General features: G+C 53.7%; 2 protein-coding genes across 3 annotated transcripts in view; both read left to right on the forward strand.

Annotated features, from left to right (window-relative positions):
* Nucleotides 1–10,001, forward strand: part of LOC122376222 (TOX high mobility group box family member 4-B-like) — a gene marked incomplete at its 5' end in the record, with an annotated part of 31,636 nt that extends 21,635 nt beyond the window's left edge. Inside the window, 5 exons of the mRNA XM_043356007.1 lie at nt 2,960–3,040; nt 6,161–6,406; nt 7,094–7,237; nt 7,540–8,408; nt 8,764–10,001. Of these exons, the coding sequence (XP_043211942.1) occupies nt 2,960–3,040; nt 6,161–6,406; nt 7,094–7,237; nt 7,540–8,408; nt 8,764–8,845 (1,422 nt within the window). The remainder of the gene's footprint in view (nt 1–2,959; nt 3,041–6,160; nt 6,407–7,093; nt 7,238–7,539; nt 8,409–8,763) is intronic.
* Nucleotides 10,002–10,525: 524 nt separating this feature from the next.
* Nucleotides 10,526–12,618, forward strand: LOC122376224 (myosin-binding protein H-like). 2 transcript variants are annotated; one of them, XM_043356011.1, is made up of 2 exons: nt 10,526–10,691; nt 11,674–12,618. In XM_043356011.1, the coding sequence occupies exon 2, from the start codon at nt 11,702–11,704 to the stop codon at nt 12,083–12,085; it is 384 nt and encodes a 127-aa protein (XP_043211946.1). In that variant the 5' UTR covers nt 10,526–10,691; nt 11,674–11,701; the 3' UTR covers nt 12,086–12,618. The 2 variants fall into 2 exon arrangements, with proteins under 2 accessions (XP_043211946.1, XP_043211947.1); XM_043356012.1 differs by having other exon boundaries at nt 10,539–10,808.
* Nucleotides 12,619–12,779: the final 161 nt, after the last annotated feature.

Here is a 12,779-nt window from a genome sequence, read left to right on the forward strand (position 1 = left end):
TGAGTCAACTCACTTGACTCAACAAAAATTTGAGTCAAGTTTGAGTCGACTCATATTTTCATTGAGCCGCTTGAGTCATGAGTCGAGTCAAGGGAAAAAATCAGCTCCTTGTTTGAGTCAGAGTTGAGTCAGGGCTTTCTGAGGTTGAATGATGAGTCGAGTCGGCAAATTTTTTTGAGTCGAGCACAACCCTGCCAGCGACATCAACGGATTGGGGCATCTTAGACAAGACTGTATGGATAGCGACAGTCTGCAGCTCTCGCAGACACGGGCAGACACTGAGCTCTTGTGGACGGTCAGGCTCATCTCGGTTTGTTGAATCTGGCTGGTCGGTGCCCCGGCCGTACAATCCGCTCCGCTGATGCGTGTACTGGACGCAGATTGCCGCTCACATGGGAAACGTATTGCCTCGCTGCATTCTCGTCGGAGACCACGCCTCAATAAATAGCACACGGGCCGGTGAAAGTTGTAATTGGACGCGATATTACTCAGTGGCACGGCTGATGCCTTTTCCGTGGAATTATTTACAGGCACTTTCCGGGCTGTAATAACAGAGCCAGGCAAATACCAGGCGTAGAAATGATTTCTTGTCGGCGGACGGCGCGGCTCCCGCGGGGATATATTAGTGTGCGAATTGCCAGCTAATTGGGTCGCTCGACCGGCCACTGATGGATCGAGAGATGTGGGCTCCGTGTGTTTTGTCCACGCGGCGCGGCCCGTGTGGACGCCGTTTGGGGCCGGCAGAGGCCACGAGTGCTCATTGGATTAGCCTCTGACAAAACTGTCAATCAGGAGAGATTGATCGACGGTCGACCCGCCCCGAGTTCTGCTTTATCGACGGTCGACCGTCCCCGACTTCTGCTCTCTCGTCCTCTATCCGCTCCGCTCTTCTCCCTTCCCTCCCATCCACACTCTGTGCTCGGTGACGTCTTGGTCGGTAGTCCCGGTGGACCAACAGTGCACTCGACAGACCACCAGTGGTCCCAGCGGAATGAAAATAAACGAAAGTAAAATTAGACTTATACCTATGGCAATAACTTGAATGCAGACAAACAAATGGCGAAGAAAATGTGACTTGCCCTGGCGAAATAGCTGAACAGCGCTTGCAGAATGCACGGTGCTGCGGGGCGTGGACCGTCCATCGCGGTCCGTGGCCGCTTTCTGCAGTCGAAGTGTTCGCCCGCTGTGGCAGTTGTGTCCTGTCGGCGGCATGTTTTGAGCGCCTCATTGCTGTCGGAGGCGGCGACTCTGCTGTCTGTGAAATTGGTCTGAGGGTCTGTGACCCATTGGTCGGTCTGTCACGACGGTCAAGGTGGTTAGCCTGTCAGTCATCTGCCGCGGCCATATGATTTGTGACCTCTGATATTATGTTTTGAAAACCTTGGCTTTATTACAGCTTACGAGTATGCCTTATCATCCATTTGTGAAATGACTGGCTGTTCTTACCCTGTCATTTGGATTTTGGCTGTGATATGCCATCGAACGGAATATAGATTTCCTTTTATGATGATGTTTTCTCGACTCGCGCTCTGCCTGTTTTGCCGGCAGCGTCCTTTGGATTTCGTTTTGGTCGACTGTTCCCTGTGATGTATTGCGCCGAGCACGAGGACTGAACAGCTCCTGAATTCTCTGGACGTAGTCGGCAAAAAGAACCGTCAAAATCCGCTTTCTTTTAATCCTCGGCCTGTTGTGTAAAGTCTAATAAAACTGTCTGCCGCTGTCAGTCTACAAGATAAGTGCCTGAAGAATGGAAGTGAAAGTAGACGTCAATATTTTTCCTGCGCTCTGTGAAGGCCCTTTTTGTCAGTGTTGTTGTGAAGTCTATTGTTGGCCGATGTTGAATGTGAATGATAATGTCCGTTTCATTGCCTTCTTCGCCGTGGTGGGATTGTGGCTGAGTTGTGTAAAGTTTGTCATTGACGACCGAAAAACATCGGCTGTATTTTTCGTGGTTCATTTAAAATGAAACACGAACACAGATATGTTGTTTTACTTGAAACTCACAAACAAGCCAGACCGCCTTGTTTTGACGGAAGCTTTGGCATAGCGTCATCGAAAAGGCCAAGGACTCTACCCAAACCCATGCCATTGTGCCGGTAGGCAGACAACTGAACCAGTAAAACTGAGTCATTCATATTGTGCCTACTGCCTACCTAAATCGGTTGCAGCATGCAGGTAAAAAGACGACATCTTGACTAGTAACCTGTTCGGAGGAAAATCCTGGAGAATGAACCGGTTTAACTCGACTTGCCTCTTCCAAGCAGTCGTATTTCAGCTAATTGCTTTCGACCGTACGTTTCCGGCTTTTAGCCGTGAAACCGCTCGTGTTCGGTTGGACGAGCATCCGTTATGGCCAGCGCTATGTAGCGGTCGGTGGAGGATTTTATAGTTCCGTCATGGTCCGCGGCGCGGCGCTGAGGTGCTGCGAGAGCTGCGCTAACTACTTCCGCCTGCTCGAGTTAGCTCGTCGACTCCGCGGGTCCGTGGTTTCCCGGAGGTTGGGCCGTCGTGGAGCTCACGCCCGAGTTACGACAGTAATTGGGGGTTATGAGTCCCGGCACAAATTACGGTCGTAATTACATGCTGGGCGACTCGTGTTTCGTAGGCGATTCAGAAAATACGGACTTGTTTCCGGCTGAATGAGCTTGTCAATACTGTACGAAGCTGGCGTTCTTGAAACTGCTTGGCGTTGCAAGCCTGTAGCACTGCTATTAGCGTGCTCAAGCCCAATGTCTTCGGTTTTCGACCAGTGATAAACATAAATTGCATACTGAATGTCGTAGATAAGGGGCCATCTCATGTCCTGCGATCACGCTGCAGTGTTCCGTTATAAGGAGATGAGCCCTGGAAAAGGTGTCCCTGTGAATCGATTGACAGTGACCGAAGGACAGTAGATTGAAGTGACGCCTGATACCCTTAGCTCGCAGGTCCTAACTTTGCCCTCCTTCTCTCGTTCCAGGTCTATAAGAAGAAGACTGAGAACGCCAAGAAGGAGTACCTGAAGGCGCTGGCGGCGTACCGGGCCAGCCTCATCTCCAAGGTGAGGAACCCCTGACCTCCAGCAGGGTCCGCGGGGTCTCAGACGCACCCAGCTGCGCACGGGCCTGGACCGATTGATAACTCGGCGCTGCGCTGGGTATTCTTTCCTGGTATTATTTTTAGCAGCTTTGCATGATAAGTTCGTTTTCATAAAAGCTCGTTACTTTGAGACAATTTCATTTTCAACTACAAGTTCTTAAGGCAACAACAGATCATGCAGTTGCACTGCGGAGAAGCATGCATTTTCTTCAACTCAAGTACGTTTGGTAACTTCAGCGTATTTAATCGGCCGAATGTTGAATATGCTCTACCAAAGATAACATGAATCATGTTATCATGATTCATGTTATCTATGGCTCTACTATAAACATCCGAACTTGCTGCATTATGACCTGGCTATTCTTACTAAGTCATTACCCTCACAAAACGTCGTAGAATCATTGCTTCGTGCAGAGAGCGAGATACTTTTATAACTATTTCCTTTTATCCCGTGTATGGGTTCTCAGACACCCAGGCTGCCGTAGTCCGACCGATCTGGGTCACAGCTATTATCCCTAGCCCCGGCCCCACTGCTCATTAATCGTCGTTTATATAACCGAATGGAATGTATGTATGTGCGATGATCTGTTGTGTCGAAGAGTCGATTTACAACAAGTGAAGTGCGGTAAATGTCGCGGATGGACGTAAATGTTTCTCTATGATTTATTTTTCTCGACGTATTATGACAGATACAGGTCATAATTTAGGTGATTTCCCTCGGCCTCGATCTATGATCCATGTTTCATTAATAATCCGAAATAGTGGATTGTCAGAACGGCTGCCAATTGACTTTGAATCAACTGGAGTATAAAGGTGCCAGATAAATATGCTTCACGTTTAGCTTAGGGGTCAGTAAATGTATAGGAGGCCGCTGTCGTAATACCGGGAGTTTGCACATTGCGGCGGATTGTTTGGTGATGAAACGTTTTTGTGGGGTAAGTTAAGCTTGATTGGAGTTTCTAATGGCGTAAACATAATATCAGACTTACCAGAAATCCCACACCTTCCACATTGTTTGACATATCCCAACGGCGAATAACAGTTCATTCGCTGCGCTGTGGGTGTTGTATTCTTGATTATTTATTTTGACGTCGCCAGAGCGCGAGAAAGCTTCCAAACGTTTACCACATGAAATGTAAAGTGGGTTGTGTTTTCAATATAGTTCCAATTCACGCCACTCATCACCTTAATTATATAAAGAAAACAAACCACAGATAGGCCACGTCAGACTGGTTAGCTCCCACAAGTGTCCTATAATCACCCTTCGAACGCCTGTCGTAACCATTTGGTGCCATGACGCAGAAGTTTTCCAGAACTTGTTAACGAGCTCCGGCGTACCCTGAGCTATGCAACGTTCTTTGTACCGAGCGAGGCTTTCGTGATTCATTCGCGTGCCGGCTGAATGACTTTACATCCTACACTATAATCCTTTTAGAGGAAAAAGCAGCATTTTATGCTCTGCTGACTTTTACTCTTATGAAGTTCTTCGTCTCTCGCTAATTTGCATCCTGGCTGTTTTGTTGCAAAAATCGCGAACATTGCTCTTCTAAATCGGTGATCATAAGGCAATGGTAGAGGATGAGGAACGCAGAAACGTAATGCATCATCAGAAACGGCTCATTATGAGGTCCCGTTTTAAGGTAACACCAGTGGAATGCACGGGCAATCAGCGGTCCCCTCCCCTCCCCGCCCGTTCATCGGCCGGAGCGGCTCGGCACGCCGTCAGACGGGAGCCCCTCCCCTCCCCTCCTTCCCCGCGGAGCCTTTGGTGGCGGAGCTGACCTTCCCACGTCCGCGAGCCTTTGGGATGAGCCATTAGGCGGGCAGGGGGCGCCGCGGCCGCTGCTGCTGCCGCCCGGCCCGCCGCCGGCACTCCCCGACCAATGGCGGTGCTCGACGGGCGGCAGCGGCCGGTCGGCAGCCCGGGCCGGCCAGTCTGTGTGTGTGCCGGTGTGGGGAGCGGGCTGCCGGTCCAGTTGGGAGTGTAGGGCGGACGGTCCGGTGGTGGTCTGAGGGTGACACGGGGAGTGTGTCGGACGGTGTCAGTGTGAGCCGTGCGCCGGTACTGCGGTAACTGAGGAGAGGGTGGGGCGGTCCGTCGCCACGTGGTGGACCGTTGCGGAGGCCCGAACCGGCCCGTTAGACCGCGCCGGGCCCCTCACACCGTCTGGAGCAGTGTCAGACGGCGGGCTGTCCAATCCAGCCGCGGCCGGTGCGCAGTTCGTCAGAGAGCGCTGCACAGACCGGTGACGTCACTGTCCGGGACTCGGCGATGGCCGTGGTGCCCGACCTGCCGGACGGTGACCTGCTGCAGGTGCTGGATGACCTGTTGCTTGAGGTGCGCTACCGACCGCCGTCCTGCTGCCGGCCGGGGGAGGGGGCGGGCCCGCAGCACACGTCCTTGGCTGCTGCCCATGGCTGCGCCGCACAGCCGGGCTTTCATTGGACAGTGAAAGTGCTGCGTTGCTTGTAATGGGTTAGGCGATCTTACCTGGAATGGATCTGTGTAAACCTGGTATCAGGCCAAAGCGAAAGTTGCCCAAGGACATCTATTTTCCCGGTTGTCATCGCGAATTAATCAGTTCTGCAGGGCCGGCTCATAAGCGATTATCTACTGTTAATCCTCCCCCTCCCGCCCCATCCCTCCCCTCGAACCGCTATTATGACCCAATTTTGTTAAAAAAGCTGGCGTTCGGATGCTATATGGTACATTTTGAGCCGAGGATCCATTACAATCAGATGCAAATCAGATGCCTAATCCTGCAAAACGATTGTCATATATCTATGCTTGGCATATAACTGGCATGCTGCCTCCTTGAAGAAAGATAAATTGAGAAGCTCTCTAGCTAGGCCTTTCTCCCTTCATCAGCCTGTCTGTCAGCCTGCCTCAGCCCTGTCGAGGACGACTTGACCCAACCCTGAGACTCCCAGACTTGAACTCTGCAACGTCTCGAAATGTTGAAAGCTGCCACAGTGAAAGCTCGCCATCTGTTCTCAACACGTACTGAATGCACTCGAACATCAGTCCGTTCCTGTCTCAAGTTGCAGCCGCTTTCTGACCGTCACCCCCTCTCTCCGGCAGACCAACAATGAGGAGGCGGCGGCGGCGGCGGCCGCTCAACAGCAGCAGCAGCAGCAGCAGCAGGCCGGCATGTTCGCCAACTACGGCGGCTACGGCGGCGCGCAGCCGTACCCGGGCGCCGGCGGGTACGCGCCCGGGCCGTACCAGGGCGGCGCGGCCGCCGGGCCCGCGCAGGCCGGCGGAATGGCCAAAAAGTCGCCCCTGCTCAGCTCACTGATGGCAGAGGGACATCAGCAGCAGCAGCAGGTGAGGGAGAGAGGATGCGAAACGGAGCTGTGGAAAGTGAGATTGAATCCTGGGATAGGGGGAAACCATCAGCTAACACGGGAAATAGAAACGGAGCAGTGTTTAGATGGAATTCGGGACAGCGATGGAGAGCAGAATGCAAGACGTCAGCGGGATAACAGAGACGGCTTTGACGGGACACGGAGATATAGCAGCCTGATAGACAATGCGCGGACCGGAGGCGCTCGCCCGCAATGACGTGAGTGCAATTGGACAGGGGATACCGGACTGACCCGAGCAGACGGATTGATCGACTGAGCAGCCAGTCACGGCCGTCCCAAGTGACCCGAATCCGTCGGTCCCAGTGTTCACGGTCGCGTCGGTGGGTCGGCGCGCCGCCCCGCCCACGTGTGGGATTGCTCGACTGACCATATGGTGGAGATTTTCGTCTTGTAAGGTCGAATCCTCCTTATGGCGAAACTCCCGTCGACGCTCTGGGGACTATGCCTTTCCACCCAACTCTGTGACCTGTAACCTCTCTGACCTGCGAGTTGCGACCCGTTACTTCTCCTACCGTCCTGTAGTTCTTGTGCCCTACGGACCCCTGATTGTGTGGTGTGTACGAAACCGTGACATGATGACGTCCCCTGCAGACCCTATGCTCCGTCCCGCCCCCTCTGACCGTCCCCCTCCCCCTCTGACCGACAGGACCTTTTGGGCGCTCCGCTGCAGCCGCCGACCCTGTACAGCGCCGGTGGAATGATGGGCGCCGGCGGCTACCACGGCGGCCCGCCGCCCGCCTCTCAGCCCATGCTGCCGCCCGCCTCCCAGCCGCTCTATATGCACCACCAGGTCAGCGGCTGCGCGTCCCGGGGGACTAGGGCCACACTCCACCACACGGGGAGGTGCGGCGCTCCGGCTAGGGGAGGAGGGAACGAAGAGTCACACCCTCACGGGGTGGGGAGGGCACTCCAACTAGAGGAGGGGGCAGGTGCTCTGGGGATTCTGAGTTTCACTGTGTCTGTGACCGGCAGAGCATAACGTGTCCATTGGCCGCTAAGACTTTCTCGTTGGTGTGCCGTGCTTTCGGTACAGTTTGTTCGTCTGATTCAGTGTTTACTGAGACTTATACGGGTTTTCGTGTTCCTCAACAGATGCCGGATCTGGGCAGTCCCCAGCACCACCTGGGCAGCCCGCAGCAGCAGCAGCACCAGCTGGGCAGCCCTCAGCAGCACCACCAGTTGGGCAGCCCGCAGCAGCACCTGTCCCAGTCGCCGCCCGGCCTGTCGGCGGTGCTGTCGCCCCAGCCGCTCGGCTCGCCGCCCATGGCGCCCGGCCCGGCCGTGCCACAGATGCAGCAGATGACGCCTCAGCAGCAGCAGCAGCAGCAGCAGCACCTAGCGCATCAGCAGCAGCAGCAGCAGATGGCTCAGCAGCAGATGACGCCTCAGCAGCAGCAGCAGCAGCAGCAACAGCAGCTTGCACATCAGCAGCACATGATGATGATGCAGCAACAGCAGCAGCAACAGCAACAGCAGCAACAGGAGCTCCAAAGACAGCAACAGCAACAAGAGCTACAGCAGCAGCAAGAGCTTCAGCAGCAGCAACAACAGCAGCAGGAGCTGCAGCAACAACAGGAACTGCAGCAGCAGCAACAGCAGCAGATGGTATCTCAGCAGCAGATGCCGCCCCAGCAGCAGCAGATGACCCCTCAGCAGCAGCAGCAGCAGCCGCCTCAGCAGCAGCAGCTGGCGCCTCAGCAGCAGGAGCAGCAGCTGCAGCCGGCGGCGGCGGCCGTCTCCCCGCCGCGGTCGGCCGCGCCGCAGCAGGACTCTCCGCCGGCGGCCGCCGAGGGCGCTGCTCCGGCGGCCAGTCCAGGCCGCTCTGCCAGCTCTCCGGCGGCGCCCCCGGCCCCCGAGCAGACGGTCACCTGCCTGCGCGTGGGCTGCCGGAACCCGCCCGTCAGTAACCCCGAGTGGGAGGACGAGTACTGCAGCAACGAGTGCGTCGTCAACCATTGCAGGTGCGTGACGAGCCGTTTTCTTACCGCACAACACTGAATGAGGGTGGTCATTCATGGTGGTTCAGTTGTCGTTAAAATGGCCTGGGGAATAGGGGGATGGACTGAATGATATGGTGTCTTATTTGTTTTGCCGTGGGAGTTCCAGTAGGTTTGTCTTACTGTGGCACATTACAGCTAGCGCTGCTCCTACCCAGGTTAGGAGAAGAGGCAGTTTTTGCATGTTCATGACTTGACCCCGACAAGCCGAGCGAATCATGCACACCTGCTTTCTGTTCTGCTCTGCTATGGCCCCTGCCGGCTCTCCCTGGCCCCCTCCACCCCAGCAGTCCGACTGACAGGCCGTCTCCGTTCCCAGGGACGTGTTCAAGAACTGGGTGTCGTCAAACGCGGCCGCCGCGCTGCAGACACCGCCGGCGCCGGCCGCGCCAGTCAAGTAGCCCGGCCCGCCGACCGCGACTCGTACAAACCAGCCAGCAATAGCGCCTCGCCGGCCGGCCGGCCAACCGACTCACCTAGTCGAGCGGGGCGGGCGCGGCGCGCGCCGGGCCGCCGCCGGCGGGGGAGGGTGTACATAGAGCGGCTGCGGCCGACCCCGGTACGCCGCACAGAGACCCACCTATTTATTGCCGTTGTTTCACATTGTCAGCGAGCTTGTCGGGCCGCGGAGGGCGGTTAGAGTGTAGCGCGGAGGGCTGCGGACGGGCTGAGAGTGCTGAGGAGAGACGTACCGGTCTGCCAGGGGCGGGAGAGGGAAAGAGAGAGAGAGAGAGAGAGAGAGAGAGAGAGAGAGAGAGAGAGAGAGAGAGAGAGAGAGAGAGAGAGAGAGAGAGAGAGAGAGCGCACATTCCCGCTGTGTCGCGCCCTGCGCGTTGGTTGTGTGACGCGGCGATGACCTGTGCCGCCGAGTGTGTTCGCTCAATGGTCACTGTACCTACTGTTCTGGACGTAAGACAAGAGTCTAGCCGCGCGCGTTGTTGAGATTGGCTAGCCTGTACACAGCTGTATATACCTTGACCCCGTTTTAGCGTGTAAGTGGACATGAGGTCTGCCTGAGTTTGCATTTGTTTCATCAGTGTCCGCTGTGGTTGGGGAGTGGGGGGGTTTTAGCGCGAGCTGCGGGAGGGGGCGCCGGTTCGTCTGAGCCGGTGCGCAGCGCTGGTTTTCGTCTGGCTCTCCCAGTCCGGGCTCTGTTCGGTGGCACAGTCCTACCGGCCTACTATGCGGCTGGTCATGCCTTTAAACTTCGCCTGTTTCGATTGCATGATGCCCGATTCTGGAGCGGTTTTAGTTCTTGCTCTATAATCTGGATCTGACAAGTTGTTTGGATGGTGTTACGTCAAAGTACGGTTTTAATTTGTATTTGCTGTAGGGCAGTCTCATTGAAGAAATGTCTAAACGTCGCTGGTAATGTGCCACCGAACGGGGCTCGTACGGGAGAGGTGGCCGCTCCGGGCTGCCACTGAGGGTGCGTTCGTGACCGGATATGGGACGCCGCGCGGACGTCTGACTTGTTGGCTGCATTGTTTGGTGTTCTTTTCCGTGTGAGAACGCGTGTATGTGCATATTACTTCAATAAGATCAGTCGTCAAGCCACAATGCGTTTTGATCCGTCTTGATCCATGATTACGTATTCATGCATCATGCATGTTGGTAAGGTCGGACCGTCAGATCTCAACCATTAGACGTCCCGCTGGCATTGTAGGCGATTACCACCCGTGGGTACCAGCACTATATTCTCAAATGTCCAGATGAGTGTTAAATTTGAAATCAACTCCGAAAACTACTCTGAAAAGTTGTACCGACTTAAAAAAAAAACAAGATTACCAAAGGTCAGTGGCATTGACCTGACCTTGACGTGACTTTGGCACCCACCATAATGCATGGGACGAACATCATTTTACATGTTGGCACGCATTTAACCACAACCAAACCACAACACGCAAGAAGTTTGGAAATGCATGGATACTCGGCTGACGCACGCCAAATCTACAAGCCCTCCACCCATAGCTCTCTACAAGAGCCAGAGCAGGAGCCAGAGTTCTATAGAGCCTTGAGCCAGAGAACGTCAAATCAGGAACACCTCAGCAGGTTGCTAGGCAACTTCCTTTCTATTTGCCTGTCCGATCGGCTTTGAACAGTGCACCACGTTTGTTGTTGCCGCCTTGTATGTGGCAGTGCGAAGCTGGGGACTTAATTTAGTTATTTTGAAGATATCTTATTTGCTGTGAGCTATTTACGAGGGCATTTTTCATCAGGAACCATTGTTTCTGCGGACTGATTGCGGTAAGCTGTGATTAATTGATGAAAATCGCTGTTCCTTCGCGCAGGAAATGTCGCAGCTGCGTTATAATTGAATGAAGGCTTCTTAAATTATTGAATATCAATCATTTGATAGTAGACGTGAGTATTTTGTGAAAAGTGTATATAAATAATTTTGTGGTAGTGGCATGTCATCACCATTCTGTCATTTCCGTCCTCAGGACAGTCAAATCCTTCTACATGCCTCAATCCCGTCTCTGGCTAAACAGGCGACTTTATCCCATTCGGGAAGCTCCCATAGGAGTACACTCCTAGCCGGTTGCAGTGAGTGTCAGGGCTGGGTGGCCTGTCCACTCAATGGGCTTAGCCTTGACAACTCACAAGAGTGCCCTCCCTGACCAATGTCTCCCCCTAATTCCTATCATCTTTCCGGCTCTGAAATGGTCTGATAGGTCGAAAGAGCCTAACCTAACTTAACAAAAAAGTGGTGTGTTAACTAAATTTTTGGTCATTTTAGTGATTAACCTTAACCTACTCTCCATAGGGTCCAGGATGCTTAAAATGTATGGCATAAGAATTAAGATGTGTTTCATTAATTGATATTCCAGGATAGCGACAGTTGTTTCGTCAAATAAATGTCTCTGCTGGCCTGCTGCATATTCAATGGAAATAGATCAATGAAGAACAAGTGTGAACTCAACTCAACTGACTAAAACCTGCCACATAATCTTGCCTCAAACTAACAATACCATTAGGTATTTTAAAAAAAAATGTCAGAGGTTTTGTGTGATGGGTTGTTGAGATGTTATACATGTTACATACCTACCTAATGCAGATGTGGTGCTAGTTTGTACAAAATTATTCGATATACCTATTTCAAGGCAATTCCAAGCAATAGTGACAATAAAATGAAATTAGAATGGTGTCTTGAGTTATTCAGACTGCAGGCGCGATTTTTTTTTCACATGTGTGATTTTGTGCCACCTTTTCTTTCCAATCTCTTCAGCACCTGTCGGCTGCAGATACTCAGTGTAATGGACTCACTCAGCCACCCACCCAAGAGGGGGTCCTCACCGCCGCCAGACCCGGACGCTCCGGCGATGTCCGACTCGCCGCCGGCTCCGGAGAAGAGGCCGAGGCTGACGGAGGCGGAGCAGCCGGCCGCCGAGGAGCCACGCCACGAGCGACCGGAGTGCCCTGCTGAGGGGCCGCAGGAGGAGCTGGTGGACGTGCTGGTGGAGATGGGGAACGAAGAGCCGGAGGAAGAGCAGGAGATGGACGAAAACTTCGAGTTCAGCATGATGGTGTTGAACGCCCTGCGGCGGATGCCGCGGGAGCGGGCCGAGCGGGTCAAACTGGAGATTCTGCGCCTGCTGGCGAGCGTGCGCCGCGACCAGGAGCGGTGCGAGGGCGCTTGAGTCGCCGAGGACGCGCCGCCGCCGTCACTGAGTCCGTCCAGCAGTCCACCGGTCTCAGCAGAACACAGCTGCTGTGCCAGACAAGGTTACACTGGCAATGGTCAGCTGTTCGCTGCTTTTCTGACTCGGAATGACCGCGTTACTTCCAGGTCAGTTCCTTATGTTCTTCTGTACTTTGAATCCGAATGAGTTACATGTTAACGACCATCGTGTCCCATTAGCTGGAATTCCTAGTATTCCAAACAACGTTCGACTGCTTATGTGATGTGGATAAGCAAACTTTGTACATAATGGATTGTCATCTGAATCTTCATCAAACCACCTTGTTCGTTCGAGGCGGTTTCAATCTGACCACGAAACAGCGCTGATGTGCATCAACCTTCCCTATTTGATGCTCTTATGTACATTTGTGCCATGTGTGTCATATCTCAGGGCTGTGACATTGCGGTAGTGCCAGCGGTAGTTAGAAGCTAGAGGTATTCAGCTGGGTTTTCGCTTTGCAAACAAGTGGAATACATTACTTTGAGTTCCAATATCAGCGTCTTTGCAGTATACTGTAAGGGGATACCTGCGTATTTGCTTAGCTTGCATGGTAGTCAGTAAGTGGCATTGCACCCGATGCTAGTTGACAGGACTCGCGGTGGCTGGCATCTGGACAAATGCTACAGAGTGCCGGACGCGGAACGCTGGGCTA

The sequence above is a fragment of the Amphibalanus amphitrite genome, unplaced genomic scaffold (assembly GCF_019059575.1).
Source record: "Amphibalanus amphitrite isolate SeventyFive unplaced genomic scaffold, NRLGWU_Aamphi_draft 002058F_arrow, whole genome shotgun sequence".
NCBI lineage: Eukaryota > Metazoa > Arthropoda > Thecostraca > Balanomorpha > Balanidae > Amphibalanus > Amphibalanus amphitrite.